Here is a 19,361-nt window from a genome sequence, read left to right as displayed (position 1 = left end):
CTGTGTGCTGTGTTTGAATGAGCGCAGTCAGAATGATCAGAGTTACACTGCGACATCGGTGATCAGACTGCTGCAGAATCAGACAGAGACACAGTGTGAGCTAACCAGATGACGCTAGGAGGAAGACTAGCTCTTGTTGAAAGTGAGAGGTTTTGCTCTTTTACCTTGTGCTCAGAAACTTTGACATTCACATTGATGAGTAAAGAAACTCCAATGTTTTATTCACAATTAATAAACACTATGTATAACAATTAAACATGAACCTCAGTGAAAGTCTGTAGAGATCTGAGACGCAGAACAAAAATCCACCAGCATGACCTCAGTGTCTTTATCCAATAGACAGATAAACACACAGATAAAGTTCAAGAGCAAAGGAGCAGATTACAGTTTGTTAAAAAGTTGATGATGGACAGATGAGACAAAGACTAAGAGGTCTTTGTGATGAAAAGAGGAAAGTGTGAAGTGAAAAGAAAACTGTTCATGATCCAAATCAAAGCAGCACTTCTGTGAAACATGGAGACATGGACATTTATGGAAGACAGTAGAACTTGTCTTTTTTTTTCCCTGATACAGATTGAAATGGGGTTAAAATATGGTGATGTTCAGCATTTTCACTTCATATGGTGTGTTTTATTCAGCAGCTCATCACAGATCTGTGTTACTGCACTGAGTAAAAACACCTCATGAAGTCTTTCATTATTTAATATAAACTATTTATAATGATTCACTATCTGTTGTTATATTTTATAAAAATAGTTAAAATTGTATCTGAACATCTTTGAAAGCACAGAGTGAAGATTGTTTATCAGCTGTTCTGACTGTAAATCATAAGTTTTCCTCATTGTATTTTATCTAACATTACATTTCTCTCTGTTGTTTTACATGATACTTCTCACAGCGGTAAGTAAATAACTCGACTTCACACTAATAGTAAAAGCTGATATTTTATAAACTTATCACATATATTACATTTTAATTCAGGAATCAAATAGAAACATAAAGATGATTTTCAGATCATGTTTATGTGAAGGAGTCTGATCAATAAGTGAGATTCCACTTTCATCAGTCAGCTTCCTTCCCACAATGCACCTGTGTGTAACCTCACTGCAGTGTAATAATGTACAGAGACGTTTATCGTGTTGAGTAAAAGACACAACAAACACAGAGCATATAACAAGCACAATTGACAGACTCCATCAGAATGTCTTTCCTACACTTTATTTTCTCCTGCACTAATAAGGAGCTACACCTCAGTATGGGAGAAGATCTAAATGGACTGATGAGTCATTAATGTTCTCCACATACAATGCACTGTATGTCATGGCTGAAGCACCTGCCTCGTCCCCTGATCGTCACCAGAGGGAACCTTCGCTTCTGTACCACGAGTGTCATAATAAAGCATGCAGTTGGATCCTCCGACTCACGATGTATCATTACAGAAGACTTCGTCACAAAGTGCTCCAGCCACTGCCTTGCAGTTCACAATGGAGCTCTTCTCCCAAGTTCAGCAAGCCGGCGACCACCCTCAACAGTTGGGTCGTCTCACCTCGCTCACGGGTGAACTTGTCACAGCCCTGCAAAATTTGCAGGGCACCTTTGCCACCTCCGTGGCCGCTAGCCCGCAGCTTTCCTTAACGGAGAAATTCTATGGGGTCCGACGAAATGCAAGGGTTTTCTCATGCAGTGTTCGCTATTTGTTACACAACAACCATCTCTCTACCCCACAGAAGCCAGCCGAATAGCACTCGTTTGCACCCTTCTCACCGGAAGGGCTCTAGAGTTGGCCACTGCGGTATGGAGGGAGGACGGCACCACGTTCCCCTACTTCAACCACTTCATCACCCAGTTTCACAGTGTATTCGAACATTCTGCTGGAGGAGAGAGTGCAGAGGAGCACCTTCTGAACATTTCCCAGGGAAACCTCAGCACAGTGGAGTATGCTCTAGCGTTTCGCACCCTCACAGCTCAGGCGGGCTTGGAGGAGTTTGTCAGATCGAATGCCATCCTGCTAACTTAAGTGTGTCTCTTGGCAGTAGAGGCGATAGACGGTCATCCTCTCAGAGAGGGACAGATAAGATTCATCACCGAGGATATCGATTTACAAGTCGGTTCCTGTCACAGCGAAACTATTCGAATCCATGTCATTACATCTCCTCATCACCCCTGATACTGGGTCTGCCATGGCTGAGACTCCACAACCCAGTCATCTCTTGGAGAGAACCACGTATTATAGCCTGGGATGAATCCTGCGCTCAACATTACCAGCCCTCCGAAGCACTACTTCCGCTGTACACCGTGACCACCACACCTGACACTTGCAGTCATCCCCGACCTTCCGGCCGAATATCACGATCTTGCAGAGGCGTTTAGCAAGGTCAAGTCCACCAAGCTGCCACCTCATCTTTCCAGCAACTGTTGCCTCGTGCTTTTGCCCAATATCACGCCACCTAAGGGCAGAATCTTCCCGTTGTCACAACCAGAATCAAAGCTATGAATAAATACATCGAGGAGGAACTAAAGAAAGGGTTCATTCGGCATTCCGTATCACCGGCATTTTCCGGGTTTTTCTTCAGGAGGGAGGAGGGCGGAGGGCTCCGCTTATGCATAGATTAATGAGCGCTGAACGGAATCACCGTGAAGTTTTGCTATCTGCTCCCACTTGTCCCCTCAGCCCTGGAACAGCTACGCAAGGCCAAGTTTTTCACAAAACTGGACTTGCGCAACGCTTATAATCTTATTCGTATGAGAAGGAGACGAATGGAAAACCGCCTTCTCCACACAGTCCGGCCATTATGAATATTTGGTCATGCCGTTCGGCCTTTCTAACATTCTGTCAGTGTTCCAATCCTTCATCAATGATGTTTTCCGTGATATGATGTATCGATGGGTAATTGTGTGCATCGACGACATCCTCATCCACTCCGAGTCGTTTGAAGAACACGTCCAGCATGTGAGAGCTTTACTGACGCGCCTGATTCAACATCAGCTATACGCAAAACCCGAAAAGTGCAAATTCCACAAGACCTTCACATCATTCCTAGGATACATCATCTCCACCAGATGGGTCACCATGGATGACTCTAAAGTGGAGGCAGTGTTGAAGTGACCCCAAACCGTCAAAGAGCTACAACGCTTCCTCGGGTTCGCTAATTTCTACCGTCGCTTCATCCATGGATTCCTTGGCACCCCTCACTTCTCTGACGAAGAAGGCACTGTCCTGTCTCACATGGTCACCTGAAGCGGTCAGAGCCTTTTACCTCCTCAAGGAGTGCTTTGCCACAGCTCCCATACTGCACTACCCTGACCCGGCTCGGCTGTTTGTTGTCTTAGTGGACGCCTCCAGTACTGGCATCGGAGCAGTCCTTTCTCAGCAACAAGGTCCATCTAATAAGATGTTTCCTTGTGCTTACTTTTCCGAGAAATTGTCTCCCGCTGAATGCAATTACGACGTGGGGGATCGTGAGCTACTGGCCATGAAGGCGGCCTTCGAGGAGTGGTGACACTGGTTGGAGGGCGCTCAGCATCAGTTCACGGTTCTCACGGATCATAAAAACCTTGAATACCTACGCTCAGCCAAGCAAATGAACGCCCGCCTAACATGATGGGCTATGTTTTTTACTCGCTTTCACTTTACAGTAACTTACAGACCAGGATCGAAGAATATCAAAGCCGACCCACTTTCCCGCCTTGACAATGAACTTGATCAGAACTCTCCGGCAGAGCCCATCATCTCCGAGGCTCAGATTCTTGCTCCCATTTACTGGGACATCATGACACGGATACAGACACACACCACTACCAAAACCTATGTACCGGAGAATTTACGCTCGACTGTTCTGCAACTACTACATGCCTCGCCCAGCTCTGGTCACCCCACCATCTTGGCCACAACCCGACTGGCTCAGAACAAATTTTGGTAGCCCTCTCTGTCCAAAGGCACCAGAGACTTCGTTAGAAGATGTACCATGTGCAACACATCAAAAGCTTCACATCAACTCCCGGCTGGATTGTTACAGCCACTAGCTATCCCACAGCGACCCTGGTCCCATATCGCCATTGATTTCGTCACTGATCTGCATTCACAGGCCAATGGCTAGACTGAATGCTTAAACCAGGAACTCACCTGCTTCCTCCACTCATACTGCCAGAACAACTAAGCTGACTGGAGCAGGTACCTTATGTGGGCAGAGTATGCACAGAATTCGCTCACCAAACCAGCCACCGGCCTCATGCCCTTCCAGTGTATCCTTGGATATCAGCCGCCCTTGGTCCTGTGGGCCGGTGAACCCCCGATCTGCCTGCAGTGGATGATTGGTTCCGTAGGAGCGAGGAGACCTGGAGTGAGGCTCACCACCAGCTACAAAGAGCCATCAGACAACAGAAACTCCAAGCCGACAGGCACCGTATGATGCACCCCGATTATTGACCTGGACAGTGGGCTCTCCACCCACGGCATTCAGCTCCGCCTCCCCTGCAGAAAGCTCAGCTCTAGGTTTGTGGGTCCATTCAAGATCGTCAAACAAGTAAACCGTGTGTCCTACCGCCTGGCGCTACCATCCATTTACCGCATCTCTCAGACATTTCATGTCTCGCTGCTTAAGCCTGCCGATGGTCCACTGAGTTCCACCAAGCTCATCCAGATAAACCGGCTCCTCAACCTCGTGGATGGCTCTGACGTTGTACGCATCCTCGCTTTGGGAGCCGCTCACTGGGGGGACTACACCTCCCAGCACCCGCTCACTGAGACTGATTAAACCGCCACCTGGCTCCATTTACCCACTTCCTATATTATCAGCTTTGAACTTGACCTCTGTGCGAAGACTCGATTTGCCTCTGCTATCAGTCTGAGCATTTGTTTCCTGTGTCTTCCTTGTTTCTGATTTGGTTCTGTTTTGCTCTATTTTTACGATTGTCTGCCGCCTGTCCTGACCTTCTGCCCGTGTTACTGATTCAGATCTCTGCCTCATCTACGTTGTTGTGTTTGCCGATTCTGACCTAAGCCTGTTGTACCACGAGTGTCATAATAAAGTGTGCAAATGGATCCCCCTTCTCACGACGTATCAATACACTGTAGTTACATGTGCTGATATCAGAACAATTTTATATTTGTCTTGAAGCAGTTGTATAAATACACATACATTAATAATTTGTTTCTGGCTGCATGATTTTTCCCTCCACAGTTATGTTTCTGTACCTGATGAATCTGTCCAATGTGAGCAGATGATGATGATCACAGTGTAACAGAATGTTATGTAGATTTACTGACTGATGGCTAAATGTTAAACCTTTATGATCTTAGATTTGTTTAGGAAGATAATGAAACTGTTTTATGACCAAAGTAACAGTTGTTTATTTCATAATTTATCTTAAATTCATTCGTAAAACATTTACACTTTATTATTCACATAAACAGGAGAAATCTGGAGCTCCACAGAAGACAAAACAGACAGGTGAGAGTGAATTTAATAATAATTTAATTTTGTAGTTACTTGTTAATGTACCACTGAGCATCATGAGCATAGTGTAGTGAACACAACAGACTGTGATCTCTAACAGAACATTCATCATGCTGGTGTCTAGTTTGTCATTTACTGTTGTACAGACACAGAAATCTGACCTACACACTGATACTGAGAGAGAAAAAGCTGAAGGTTTTTGTTTGAATGTGATTTGATAACAATCTCTATTAAAGTTACTGATCCTGGCTAACATTACTGTAGTGAACAGAACTACAGAGAGATGTGAGTTAGAGAGTCACACTTGATAATGCTGCATGAAAGAGATTCGAACAGAATGGAAGTAAGTCATCTGGGGAATTTGTTTCTTACTGCATTAATACTGAAAGATCCTGAAGAGCAGAAAGAGAAGAGAAACAATACAGTACAGGATCATAACAGACTTTTTAGGAATGTTTACAGCTAATACTACAGGATAAAATACAGAAATACTGAAAATTACAATGCATTTTTAATAATCTCAACAAACTTATTGTGCTTTTTTCCCCACATCCTCCTGTATATAAAGACGTCTGTGTTGTACAGGTGAGTGAACTGTTATAAAATATTACATTCATTAATGTCTTACTGATGATAGCAGCATAAAAAAAATCATAAATTATGTTATAATTAGACCAGTGATCAGTGAGGGGTAAATAAGTTACCATGGCAACCGGCTCCCAGTGATGGTTTATTGTGGATAAAGAAATCGCATTGGATTGTTCTAGAAACACAGTTGTTAACTGTTTGCTAGCAATCTGCTGTTATTACTCGTGTTGTTATGATGTAAATTAATGGCCCCCAAAAATTGTTGGAGGTGATCAGTCTGGTGGTCTTTTGGAATAAAAAACATACATTTCTCTCAGTTTCTGTGTTTCTTGTGTTCTTTCATCATCGCTGACTGACAATTGTGAACAAATAAAAGTCAGCTAATGAACATAAAATAATGTTCCTCAGAGAGACAGAAAATGGACAGAAGATGAGAGAAAGAAAATGGAGAAATCTGTTCTACTGACTGGTGAGTATGGAAGGAGGTACAAAAGTAAACACACCTGTTCATCTTTACAGCCTGAAGTGTTTAATTATGAGATCTCCAGTAAGTCTGTAGTCTGAAATCACAGCTTCTCACATTATACATTCAAGATATTATTCACATTATTTACAATTTTTTTATCATTATAGAGAAAGTTTATTTTATGGACCAGTAAAATATCAGAGTATAAACTACAGTTAGTTGTATATAATGTTACAGTATAATGAGTAACAGTATAAAATACATCATTAATAACTAAAATACAATAGAAAATATTTCTCCTTATTAAACTCATTACTCACTTCGGTTTACACATTATATAATTATAAATAGACATTTTGGCTTTAGTCATAATAAGCACTGTTTCTGTAGCTGATCTCTGGTTATAACCGCGTTAATCATTCAGCTCACTTTCCTACCCAATTTTTTAAAGAACTGGACGGAGCTTCACAATCACTGAGAAATAAAGACAAGGAAATATCAGAACTGAAGAATCAACAGAAATCTGAGTTAGCAGAAAAAAACAAACAGCTTGAAGAGAAAGAGAGACTTCTAACTGAGAGAGAGACACAGCTAATGGAAAGAGACAAACAACTTCAGGAGAAGGACAAGACACTGGAAGAGAAGGAGAAACAGCTCAGTGAAGTAAGAGAAGAATTGAGAAAATCAAATATGACGTTAGAAATTAATCAGACACAACTGAGGGACAAAGAGAGACAACTGGAGGGTGTGGTGAAAGAACTGGAAACCAGTACAAATAAACTGGACACACTTGGACAGGAGCTGCAGGACAAGCAGAGACAACTACAGGACATGATGATCCTTGTGAAGCAACAGAAATCTGAGTTAGCCGAAAAAAAACAACAGCTTGAAGAGAAAGAGAGTCTTCTAACTGAGAGAGAGACACAGATGATGGGAAAAGACAAACAACTTCAGGAGAAAGACAGACTTCTGACAGAAAATACACAAACACTTCAGAAGAAGGACAAGTCACTGGAAGAGAAGGAGAAACAGCTCAATCAGACAAGAGCTGAACTTGACAAAACAATTAAGGAGTTAGAAGACAGTCAGCGACACGTGGAGGAGAAAAACACACAACTAGAGAATCTGAACAAACTGCTGAAGGAGAAAGAAACACAGCTGAAGAACACAGATAAAGAGCTGGAAACCAGTACAAATAAACTGGACACACTGGGACAGGAGCTGCAGGACAAAGAGAGACAACTGGTGTGTGTGGAGAAAGAACTGGAAACTAGTACAAATAAACTGGACACACTTGGACAGGAGTTTCAGGACAAGCAGAGACAACTACAGGACATGACGATCGTAGTGGAGCAAAATAAATCTGAGTTAGCAGAAAAAAACAAACAGCTTGAAAAGAAAGAGAGTCTTCTAACTGAGAGAGAGACACAGATGATGGAAAGAGACAAAGAGCTTCAGGAGAAAGACAGACTTCTGACAGAAAATACACAAACACTTCAGAAGAAGGACAAGACACTGGAAGAGAAGGAGAAACAGCTCAAACGGACAAGAGCCGAACTGGACAAAACAATTAAGGAGTTAGAAGACAGTCAGCGACACGTGGAGGAGAAAAACACACAACTAGAGAATCTGAACAAACTGCTGAAGGAGAAAGAAACACAGCTGAAGAACACAGATAAAGAGCTGGAAACCAGTACAAATAAACTGGACACACTGGGACAGGAGCTGCAGGACAAGCAGAGACAACTACAGGACATGATGATCGTAGTGGAGCAACAGAAATCTGAGTTAGAAGAAAAAAATCAAAAGCTTGAAGAGAAAGACAGACTTCTAACTGAGAGAGAGACACAGCTAATGGGACGAGACAAAGAGCTTCAGGAGAAAGACAGACTTCTAGAGGAGAAAACAAAGCAGCTGCAGGAACAGACAGATCCAGAATCATCAGCTTCCATCAGGAGAAGAAACAGCAAGGAAGAGTTACCTCCAACTAGTGAGTAATATGTCAAATTATACAATTATAGAAGTTTCTCAGAATGTCATTGTTTCTAAATATTCAATGAATAAATTAATACATAAATATACTGTAATGATCCTTAATAGTGCAACTGTTCAGATATTATAAGGAAATGTCATTTAAACAGTGACAGGGGTTAGTTATAGTGTATAAGACATAACTTTATTATATCATCTGTCTAACTCTACCTTCTGAAGAATGTCTCTCATTCTGACTGGTTCTGATGTTTCCTAGTGAGTGAAGAGACTCAGGACTCAGCAGCACCAATCAGGAGAAGGAACAGTATGGAGGGAAATCGTCCAACATGTGAGTGATTAATTCAAGTTTTTCAATTCAATTCAAGTTTATTTGTATTGTGCTTTTTTACAATGGGCTTTGTCTCAAAGCAGCTTTACAGAACATAAACATAGAACAGAAGGTAAACATAAGGAAAAATATAGATAATTAATATAGTAAAAAATTCAAGATATACATATATATATATTAGTTCACAGTGTGTATGTATGTATGTATGTATGTATGTATGTATGTATGTATGTATGTATGTATCCCCAATGAGCAAGTCTGAGGTTACTCAGGCAGCAGTGGCAAGGAAAAACTCCCTTAAATTGGTAAGGAAGAAACCTTGAGAGGAACCGGACTCAAAGGGGAACCCATCCTCATATGGGTGACACTAGAGGGTGTGATTACAAATATACAGTCAAACAAATGTTGAAATGGTGTAAAGATCACATGGAGTTCAGATCTCCTTTTGATATCATAGAGTCCAACTGGAGCTGGTAGATCTGCAGATGTCTCAGGATTCTCATAGAATAAGCCTCATCTCAGTGGACGTCCAAAATCTTCATCGGAGCTGAGACGATCAGAGCTGGTACAATGTCTGGATGCCTCGGGATGGGTAGAAAGCGAAAAGCAGTGTAGAGGGTTTACCATATCTGCTGTTCATAAAAATGTGCAAGTCTAATGTACTGGTGCATAATTTTATGCAATGTATTTATGTGTACACCTGACTAAAGACATGAGTTTTTATTCTGCTTTTGAACTAGGAAAGTTTGTCTGAGCCCCGAACACTATCAGGAAGACTATTCCAAAGTTTGGGAGCTAAATTAGAAAATGCTCTACCACCTTTAGACTTAGATATTCTGGGAACTAGCAGAAGTCCTGAGTTTTGTGATCTCAGAGAGCGTGAAGGATTGTAACGTGTTAGAAGACTAGTTAGATACATGGGAGCTAAACCATTAAGAGCCTTGTACGTAAGTAGCAGCAGTTTGTAGTCAATTCTATACTTAACAGGTAGGCAGTGTAGAGATTTTTGGGGTTATATGATCATATTTTCTTGTCCTAGTGAGAACTCTGGCAGCTGCATTTTGGACTAATTGAAGCCTCTTGTATATCGACAAATGATTGTTGTGTGTTTAATGTGAAACTCAACAGTAGTTTGAGGTAAAAGAGATGAATATAAAGAGAGGCAGCAGACAGATTTAAATGTATAATTTGATTACAGTCAAACATCAACATTGTAAAGCTGATGTAAAACATGGACATAAATAAATCTGAAAAAATATCTAATAGGTAAAAATGAAAAATGTTGAATATCTCTGGATTCTGAGTAGCGTGACAGAAAATCATCTGATATGGACGACATTAGTCTGTCCTCCGTCAATCACATGATGAGGAATTTGAGTATGAGTTATATAAAGGCAGTCGGCCTCCATACTCCATAGAAAAGCGTCATCACCACAATGCAGTAAGTGATTCTGTATTAAATGATTCATTCTTGTTCATTTCAGTGGGGGGAGAATCGTCTAGTCCACATCCTCCAGCGTCGGTTCCTGTAGCAGAACTGAGGCTGGTGCTGCTGGGGAGGACGGGGTCTGGGAAGAGTGTAACAGGAAACACCATCCTGGGCAGAGAAGAGAGGAACCAGGCTGCTACGTCTACAGCTACATCTACAGCCACCCAGCAGAGTGAGAGCACACAGGGGGAGGTGGCTGGGAGGAAGGTGACTGTAGTGGACACGCCTGACTGGTTCTCTCCTGAACTGTCTCTGGAGAAGCTGAGACAGGACGTGGGACTCTGTGTCCATCTGTCTGCTCCAGGACCCCACGCCTTCCTCCTGGTCATACCTCTAAAGCAGCCTACAGGAGAGGAGAGAGGGATGCTGGAGAAAATGGAGGAGATCTTTGGAGAGACATGCTGGAGAAACACAATGATCATATTCAGTGCTACTGATGAACATCAGAAGAAGAACATTGAGGACTTTATCCAATCAGGAGACCAGGAGGTCCAGAGACTTGTAGAGAAATGTGGGAACAGGTTTCACTGTCTCAACATTAATGAGAGTGGAGATGGTTCTCAGGTCTCAGAGCTGTTGGAAAAGGTAGAGAAGATGGTGGAAGGAAGCAGAGAGAAATTCTACAGCAGTGACATCTACCTAGAGACAGAATCTCAGATCAGAGCAATGGAAGCAACGATTCTGAAGGAAAGAGAAGAGAAAAGAGAGAGAGAGGAGAAGGACATGAAAGAAAAAATAGAGAAGGAGGTGCAGGATTCTCTGAGAAAGATAGAGGGAGTGATCAAGGAGCATGAAGGAGACATCAGACAACTTAATGATCGAACAACTGAACTGGAGAGAAAGATGAAAGAAGAGAGGGATGAAGAGAAAAAGAAAGAACTTGAGAAGGAGCTGAAACAAGAGGTAGACAAAAGGACAGAAATGAAAGTAAAGGTGAAGAAACTAAAAGAAAAGAGAGAGAGGGAGAGAAAAGAGATGGAGGAAAGGCACAAGCAGGAGATGGAGGAGATCAGGGAGGTGTATGAAGGAGAGATCAGAATGGAGGCAGAGAGAAAGATCATGAAGATCATCCTGCCTGAACTCCAGAGAAACATGTTGTCCTCAAAAACAAAGATGCAGGAAGATTTCAGCAGACAGATGGAGGAGAAGAACAGAGAGATGGAGAATCTTCAGCAGAAACTTTCACAGCTCACAGATACTCACAGTCTGCTTGAAGAGGTTTATGAGAAAACTGTCAGAGAAAGTTCAGAGAGAGCTTCTCTAAAAGGAGAGGCATCAAAGGGAATGTCTCAGAAATTTAAAGGCTTATTTAAATGAGTAACAGAGTTTATAAAGCTGCAGAGACTCAAATGGTCTGAAGGCGTATCGGCCAGTGATGGTAGACGTCACAGAGCTAGAGACAGAAGTCTAAGGATAAAGAAAGAAGCTAATAAACAGTTAGTTTTTTCCTAAGGCCTAATAGCCAAACAATTCTTAAGACAACAGGATGTTTAAAAATGAAGATGGATTGTCCAACTGGCTACAAGTGTGCAGCACATTCACAAATAAGTTGCAGGGCTTATTATTATTATTATTATTATTATTATTATTATTAGTAGTAGTAGTAGTAGTAGTAGTAGTAGTAGCCTTTATTGTCACTGGTCACAAGTACCGTGAAATTAACCCGTCCAAACATACAATACATACAATATGACGGGGGGGGGCGGGGGGGGGGGGGGGGGGGGGGGGGTTGGGGGGGGGGTTGGGGGGTTGGGGGGTTAATACAGCATAACATGAGAGAAGGGACGAGAAAAAAAACAACCCCCAGACTATACTCTGGAGGAAGTCCATAAACACAAGACTTCCAACAGGGGAAGGAGTGGGGGGTGGAGGTAATCCAGCACAGGAAACAGCCATCAGGTCCTGCAGTCATTATCTTTGGCGCTGGTCACAGACCCGTTTGTCAGACTGACGGTACTAAGTGGCGAAGGCGTGGGGTGGGGATGGGGGGTGAGTGCATATCTTTATATATATATATATGTGTGTGTATGTGTATGTATGTATGTATGTATGTATGTATGTATGTAAAAGTGTAGGCCTGGAGAGTCGTCGCTCCCAGCATCCAATCATGGTGCCTCAGTCCGCAAGATTGTCATAGCGATACACAGCAAATTGCCATGGAGACAACCTTGATTAGGTCCTAGAGAGAGTCAACAATTAGCAGCTGTCTGAGGGAGAAGGAACGCAAGAGAGTCTCACTGCAGTGCTCTGCCGGGGGAGTTGTTATTCCAACAGCGGAACTTCTTATTAACAATAAGCTAATTACTGCTACTTACTTGTCATGCAGTACAAGCTAACAAATATAATGTGGAGCTGGTTTGGGAAGTTTTACACACTGAAGAAATCACATCATGACACAGTGTTTTATTCTTCTTATACAACAACAATTTGCTCATAATTACATTTGTATTAACAAAAGAAGAACACTTTAAACTCTGTATCCCTTTACAGCTGCATCTAATGTGGAGATACATCCTCAAACTAGCTAGTTATTGTTATCACTTACATTATAACAGCTTGAATGTCTTGTAAGGTATCAAAGGTGAAAGATTATTAATGATTATTTTTAATAAATTTTTAAAATAGTTATTTTATAATATACTTGGGAAATGTGTAACAAATTTGTTAGTTTTCCCAAATATCACCTGGTACAACTGTCTGTAACAGACTATTTTGAGGCTTTAATATTGAAAATAATTCAATGGGGGAAAATAAATCATCATGCAGCAACATATCTGTGATCCTTGCAAACATCTAGCAGGTTTGTCAGACTTTATCAACTTTGGAAAACTTGAAACTTTTTTAAATATTGCCATGTTGTTGCCATATATGGCTTTAATGTTATATATCTCAATGAGATTGATATTTTGTTTACATTTTGTACAATTTTATTAGGAAAATGAATTTGTGAAAATATTTATGAATGATGTATATATTTGATTGTACATTTAATTGTGTATAAACTGTATGAATAAATGTGAACATGTACATATGTCTGTACTTATTTATCATTTTTATTTTAACCTGTTTATATACCACTTCAACAGAAACTTTTTGAGGTCACAGAACATCTCAGTCTGCAGAAAGAAGCATACATTACAACTGTACAGGACTTCACAAACCCAGAACAGGAATAAATTTAGTGAACACGATAAAGAATGTGATTCCTAACAGACTGAGAGGGTCGAGGAGGACATTAAGACTTTAAATGAAAGCTGAAGATACATTTTAAGGGTTTGATGATACACTGGTTTGACACCTTCAAGACAAAACATGTGGAAAATATATTTCATTGTTTATGTACATTGTTTTATTCACCTTTAAACAACACTATTAACCAGTTCATACCACACTGCGGTTCAATGAGGTTCATATTTGTAGCATTAAATTGAAGGAGTTGATAGTTTGTGAAAGATCTGAGCTCACTACAGTTCACTGTATAATCAGTGTAACAAATACAGTGCACCCTTTAAACCTCATGAAGATCATCCTGCCTGAACTCCAGAGAAACATGTTGTCCTCAAAAACAAAGGGTTCAGCAGACAGATAGAGGAGAAGAACAGAGAAACTTTCAGAGGTCAGAAAACATCTCAGACTGAGTAAAAAAGTCTACAGGACAACAATGATGAGTAACATATCAGATCCAGCAGCAGATTTAAGATGAGTTTGAGCTCAATTTTGCTGCTGCAGTGAAAAATCACACATCGTGACAGAATTCTTTTCAGTAACACTACTTTTGACCGATATACTGTCTCCCACCACCACCACCCCAGCCGCCCCTGTTGCCTGGGGATTGTCAGACCTCCTAGATTTTAATGTACAAGGCGCACTTGTAAGTTCACGCTTCCAGAACACAGACCAAATGGATGCACCTTTCAAAAAAATTTTTTTAACCTTGAGACAAAGAATAGTCAGAAACATTTTATCCACAGCCTGAAATCTGAAAATAGAGATGTATTATCTGAGCCTGCAGAAATACGTGAGAGAGCTGTTAGTTTTTATAATAAACTCTATACTTGTGAGTATAAATAAAACCAAGTCACAGAGCGGATCATCTTAAGAGGACTGCCAAAAGCCCCACAATACCTGGATACAGCACTCAGCGGAGCAATAACTGTAGAGGAGCTTCAGAGAGCTCTACAGTGCATGGATGGGGGAAAAGCTCCATGCATAGATGGACTTCGAGACTATTAAAATGTCTCAAACCAGCGAGATGTTTTCAAATGTGGACCTCTCATGTACGCAGTAGGTTTGAAAACATTTCGCTGGTTTGAGACATTTTAAGTGTCTCGAAACTCTTCTGGTTAAATTTAGATTTACTCTCTATATTACTCTCTATAGATCAAGAGAAAGCATTTGACACAGTAGAAAAGTATTATTTATGGAAAACTCTTATGGCTTTTGGTTTTAACCCTGATTTAATTAACAAAATAGGGTTTTATACTGTGAAGTTGACAGAGTGCTGAAGGGTAATGGCGGCCTATGTGCTCCTTTTAAAGTATGCAGGGGTGTAAGACAAGGTTGCTCTCTGTCAGCTATGCTCTATGCCTTAGCCATAGAACCTTTTTAAATAGACTAAGAACCGAACTAAAAGGGCTCTTGATTCCTCTCTGTAAGAATACCTTGAATGAATAAATGTGAATAATGTAATGTCTGTATTGTAACCTGTTTATATACCACTAAGTTACCAAAGAATCTTTGACTCTAACGCAAGAGCCGAGTCTCGCTAAAAGAAGAGAAAAAAGAAAACGGGTACAGTACATGATATTAATATTTTAAACCCTATTGTATTTCTAATTCACTGATTATGAGATTTTTTAGCACTTTACTCAGTCCTCATATGTATTTTCCTCTCATCATGTTTTACAAAAAAAATAATTTTCACATGACCACTTTCCAGTTGCTCTTTTTTTCTCTTAGAATTAAGGATGTTGTATTTTTTTACTGTATATATAAAAGACATCTATATGTTAAATGGTGTCTGTTCTGATTGGCTGCCCTGTATCACACATCCTTAAACCACTAATCTAAAATTATTCTATGTTCATTATCACTTCAGTATAAACGGCTGTGTGTAAACTGCTGTGGACTAAATCACAGTGATATGGAAATGTGGAATCGTTAAAAGACGAGAAAAGGTTTTACAGTTTAGTTTTCACACATTATTATTATTATTATTATTATTATTATTATTATTATTATTATTATTATTATTATTATTATTATTATTATTATTATTGCATTATGCATTATGATGTGCTGTCTTTGTCTGCAGACATTGTGTTAAGAACACACCAAAATTCTATGACAAAAAAATTGGCCTTTTGGACACATTTATTAACATCACTCCTCAAATTCAAAATATAACAAGTCAATGTAATAACACAATATAGATATAACAAGACAATTTAAAGCAGTATAAAATATGTACGATTTCACTAGGCAACATAACCCACAACTCCATAACCGAAACTCTTTCGGCTTATATTTTCCTATTGCTTTCCCCTGGGATGTGCACGTGAAAGCAGGTAGCATAGTGACAATAGTTTAACCTCGTTTGTGAGGTAAGAAACTTTACTGTGGGTTCTTTTTGGGAAGGGGGAAACTTTTTGAAATATTTTATTATGTTTTTTTTTTTGTTTGTTTTCCGGTGCGGCCAAAGAGCGCTAGCTGCTGTTTTGTTGATGATTGTTTGATTTGTTTGCTGTTTCTGTTATTCCGAAGTTTCATTTCGATGAATCCTTTATAGGAGACAGGGTCATATAGATGTTCCTACAAACACAAATAATTTCAAAAGTTAAAATTGATAGGCACAATCTTACTGTATATTAACAGAATATTCAGACATTTCAGCAGAGATTTTATATAAATTGTGAGCTTCAGTTTGTACAAGATTTAATACTTGCATAGCCTTCATTCTCTCCAAATATGCTGAGATTCAGAGAAGGAAAACATCCAATCAAAGATTTAGCCAAGTTTTGTAACATTTCTGTCACAAAACTCTGCCTTATTTGTGTAAATATAAGCTATAGAAACGTTTCAAGAGTAATTAACCTCAGAAATTCGTAATTAGGAATTAAACAGATTAAAATCTCTAACATGAGCTGTGTTTTCTGTACAACATTTTATTACATGATTCAAACTCACATGTACAGAACACACAAGCTGAATCCTTTAAAAAAATAATGTGAAGCCAAAATGCCTCTGACGCCCTCTAGTGGCTGTCTGCAGTACAATTATTAACTCCTACGGTTCCCTTGTTAGTGAAAGGAACATGATCCAAACTTTCAGTTACAGCTCCACAGTCATGTTTATGAGCTTAGTTTTATTTCTATTCATAATATATTACATAAACTAATATAAATGACGTGAAACCTTTTTTTGTATTGACTGGTTTCTAGTGTAGTTTACATGCTGGGAGTAAAAGTAACATCTGTGATGTTGTATTTTTTGAAACCTGCATCAGTTTCTTGGCAAATTCAGACTTTGTTAAAAAAAAAAATCGATCTGTTCACTCCTTATTAACGACTCGACACTTAACGTGGACTTTTTATTTTCTGTGGTCCATTGGTTTATAAAGTAGGGCTGAATGCAATAAGAAAAGTGAAGAACGATGATCTGTGTGTAGAGACGACAGACTCGGATTTAACACGTCAGTAGTGTTTGTAGTGCGCCATCTAGTGGAGTCAACTAACACGCAGTGTATTGAAGGAGAAATGAGAAATTAATGCGTCTTTAGGACAATTTTGTAAATATCTGACGGATTAAACAGACCAACAGGCCGTAGTTTCCCCAGCACTGTTATAAATGTTGAAAACAATAATCACACTTCTGCAATCACACAATCCACTGCAGCGGGTTAAAATTCACACCAGAGCCTGTGCATTAAAGATACAGATGGAGTCCGTGGTACAAACTATAGTCTTAAGAAGAACATGAAGGGAGCAGAAAGCAGCCCCACAGAGCACACAATAATAAATAAACACACACATCACAAACTATGGAAATAGTGACAACAAGGTGAAATACGGACTATATACTAATAATCATCTGCATATTAAATTCATAATACATATATATTCATTTGTATATTATATTCATATTACATACACATCTGAAAATTTATAGTAATAGCCATATATTTTGTTACATCCTTCTGTAAATTTCAGTTATAATTATAGCCATCTGTATATTATGTTCATAGTACACACACATCTGTAAATTACTTCTTTATTACCACTTTATTTAACTCATTTAAATGTTGTACAAACTGTATGTCCTGCACTTGCTGCTATTGCACTCTGGTTAGACCTAAACTGCATTTCGTTGACATGTGTAATGACAATAAAGTAGAATCTAATCTAATCTAATCTAATAAAGAAAATAATGTGAAGGCAAAATGCCTCTGACGCCCTCTAGTGGCTGTCTGCAGATTCCCCTAAATCTGTTCCACAGGGCGAGTTGGCTGAATACCCATATAAAGATTACAACGAACTGATGGTGAAAAGAGGCATTGTGGAGCTGTGCTGCCATAAACCCTGCAGCTTACACGACCTGCAAAACTACTGAAACACCAGCACCGCCACAAACTGCCCCATCACCTGCTGCAAACCAGACAACGGCTTGACAAACATACTTGATTATGGGTTTTTTTTTCCCCCAAAGAAAATAAAAGTACATCAAATGAAAGTTTATTTGATTTTATTCTTCTTTATTTTAAAATCTAGTTCTTTTAAGATGATCATTTTCCAGTAGAATCAGACAGTAAGTCCTTGAATCCATAACATTTCTGATATATAGACAGGAACAGATTATAGCCATCAAGCATTTTGGCGAGTTTAAAGTGAAGATATATATATATATATAAACAGACCATTTTCAAAATATCAATATTATAATTAAATGAAATAAAATGCATGTATTTGTAACTAGCTTAAAAATATCGCAAGGGGGACAAACATATAGCTGCTGATGTTGGACTTCCACTAAGGGGAAAATGGAGCCATAAACATATACGATGTCACTTGGGTTTAACACCCCTGCTCTAAAAATATCAGATAAAAACCTTTAAAATATATCCCTTATAATCTACAATAAATAAATGTAGGTATGAACTCAAACCTCCGGAAAGAAAAATATTTGAATAATCACGTGATAACAAGTGTGTAAATGATTTAAAATTAAAGTTATTTTTATATAGTATATAGTTTATATTTTAAAAGTTCATAGTGCACAAGTAAACAATTTAAGTAATGATGAAATGATTATAGATTTATAATGATCATAAAGAGATATTAGAAACCACACGTTGTCTACAGGGATCTTTAGGGTGTGTTATTTAGTCCGAGTGTGTGATTTACTTTAGTAGGTGTTCACTAAGCCTGACCTGACTTCAATTCATCTACTAAGAATTTCTGGTTCATTTCAAGGATGTTATAGAATTCTTGCTTTGCGGCTCTTCCTGCTGAGTCGAGACATATGTACATTTCTCTCATTTTACCCTGAGGTGTTGGCTTTGCCTGAATATTCTGGTACATTTCCTTAGTAATGATGTTCTTGCTTTCCAGACAGTCTGCAACCTCCATTACAGCTGGAACTCTCTGAATGAGTGTTTCTCTGTGTTGATCCACAAAATCAGCACCTACAATAACTATCAATAATCAAATGATTGTGAACAGCAAGACATTTCCACTGCAACAGGATTCACAATCATTCAATTGTGACAATTCATATGAACTTGAAAGGCCCAGAGGAATATTTTCATACATGCATCAGCTATAAGAAATTGAAATCCTATATAAAAAATTACACTGAAAAGTTCAATAGGCAAAAACAGACAGTTGGATCAGTGAGGTAAAAAGTGTGCAGCACAAATTAATGTGTAAAAGTTTTAAAAGTGACTTGATGCTAATGGATAAGTTGGATGTAAATTCAGAGCTAGTCAGACAGCCTTACCTGCTGTATCCAGGTTGGGTGTTTCTAGCTCTGTACCTGATCGGACAA

The 19,361-nt window shown here is 39.5% G+C and overlaps 2 protein-coding genes across 3 annotated transcripts in view; both read left to right on the top strand.

The window, feature by feature from the left end:
* The first annotated feature begins 5,484 nt into the window (after positions 1–5,484).
* Positions 5,485–19,361, top strand: part of LOC113636638 (WD repeat-containing protein 87-like) — an 873,260-nt gene continuing 859,383 nt past the window's right edge. Inside the window, exon 1 of the mRNA XM_047809379.1 lies at positions 5,485–6,041. The gene's annotated coding sequence lies outside the window, so the exon portion shown is untranslated. The remainder of the gene's footprint in view (positions 6,042–19,361) is intronic.
* Positions 7,289–11,878, top strand: LOC113635338 (repetitive organellar protein-like). 2 transcript variants are annotated; one of them, XM_047809393.1, is made up of 4 exons: positions 7,289–7,737; positions 7,822–8,500; positions 8,759–8,830; positions 10,315–11,876. In XM_047809393.1, exons 1-4 carry the CDS (start codon positions 7,342–7,344, stop codon positions 11,634–11,636), a joined length of 2,469 nt encoding a protein of 822 aa, XP_047665349.1. In that variant the 5' UTR covers positions 7,289–7,341; the 3' UTR covers positions 11,637–11,876. The 2 variants fall into 2 exon arrangements, with proteins under 2 accessions (XP_047665349.1, XP_047665350.1); XM_047809394.1 differs by lacking the exon at positions 8,759–8,830 and having other exon boundaries at positions 10,315–11,878.

This window comes from Tachysurus fulvidraco, chromosome 26, assembly GCF_022655615.1.
Source record: "Tachysurus fulvidraco isolate hzauxx_2018 chromosome 26, HZAU_PFXX_2.0, whole genome shotgun sequence".
NCBI lineage: Eukaryota > Metazoa > Chordata > Actinopteri > Siluriformes > Bagridae > Tachysurus > Tachysurus fulvidraco.
The sequence above is the reverse complement of the archived record's forward strand: the minus strand, read 5'-3'. Positions and strand labels throughout refer to the sequence as shown.

What these genes read in the sequence shown, in the direction of transcription:
- LOC113635338 (XM_047809393.1), top strand. Translation starts at nt 7,342, where the DNA reads ATGATGATCCTTGTGAAGCAACAGAAATCTGAGTTAGCCGAAAAAAAA. An exon ending in CACTGGGACAGGAGCTGCAG is followed by an intron (nt 7,738 to 7,821) that starts GACAAAGAGAGA and finishes CAGGAGTTTCAG; the next exon opens with GACAAGCAGAGACAACTACA. An exon ending in GGAGGGAAATCGTCCAACAT is followed by an intron (nt 8,831 to 10,314) that starts GTGAGTGATTAA and finishes TGTTCATTTCAG; the next exon opens with TGGGGGGAGAATCGTCTAGT.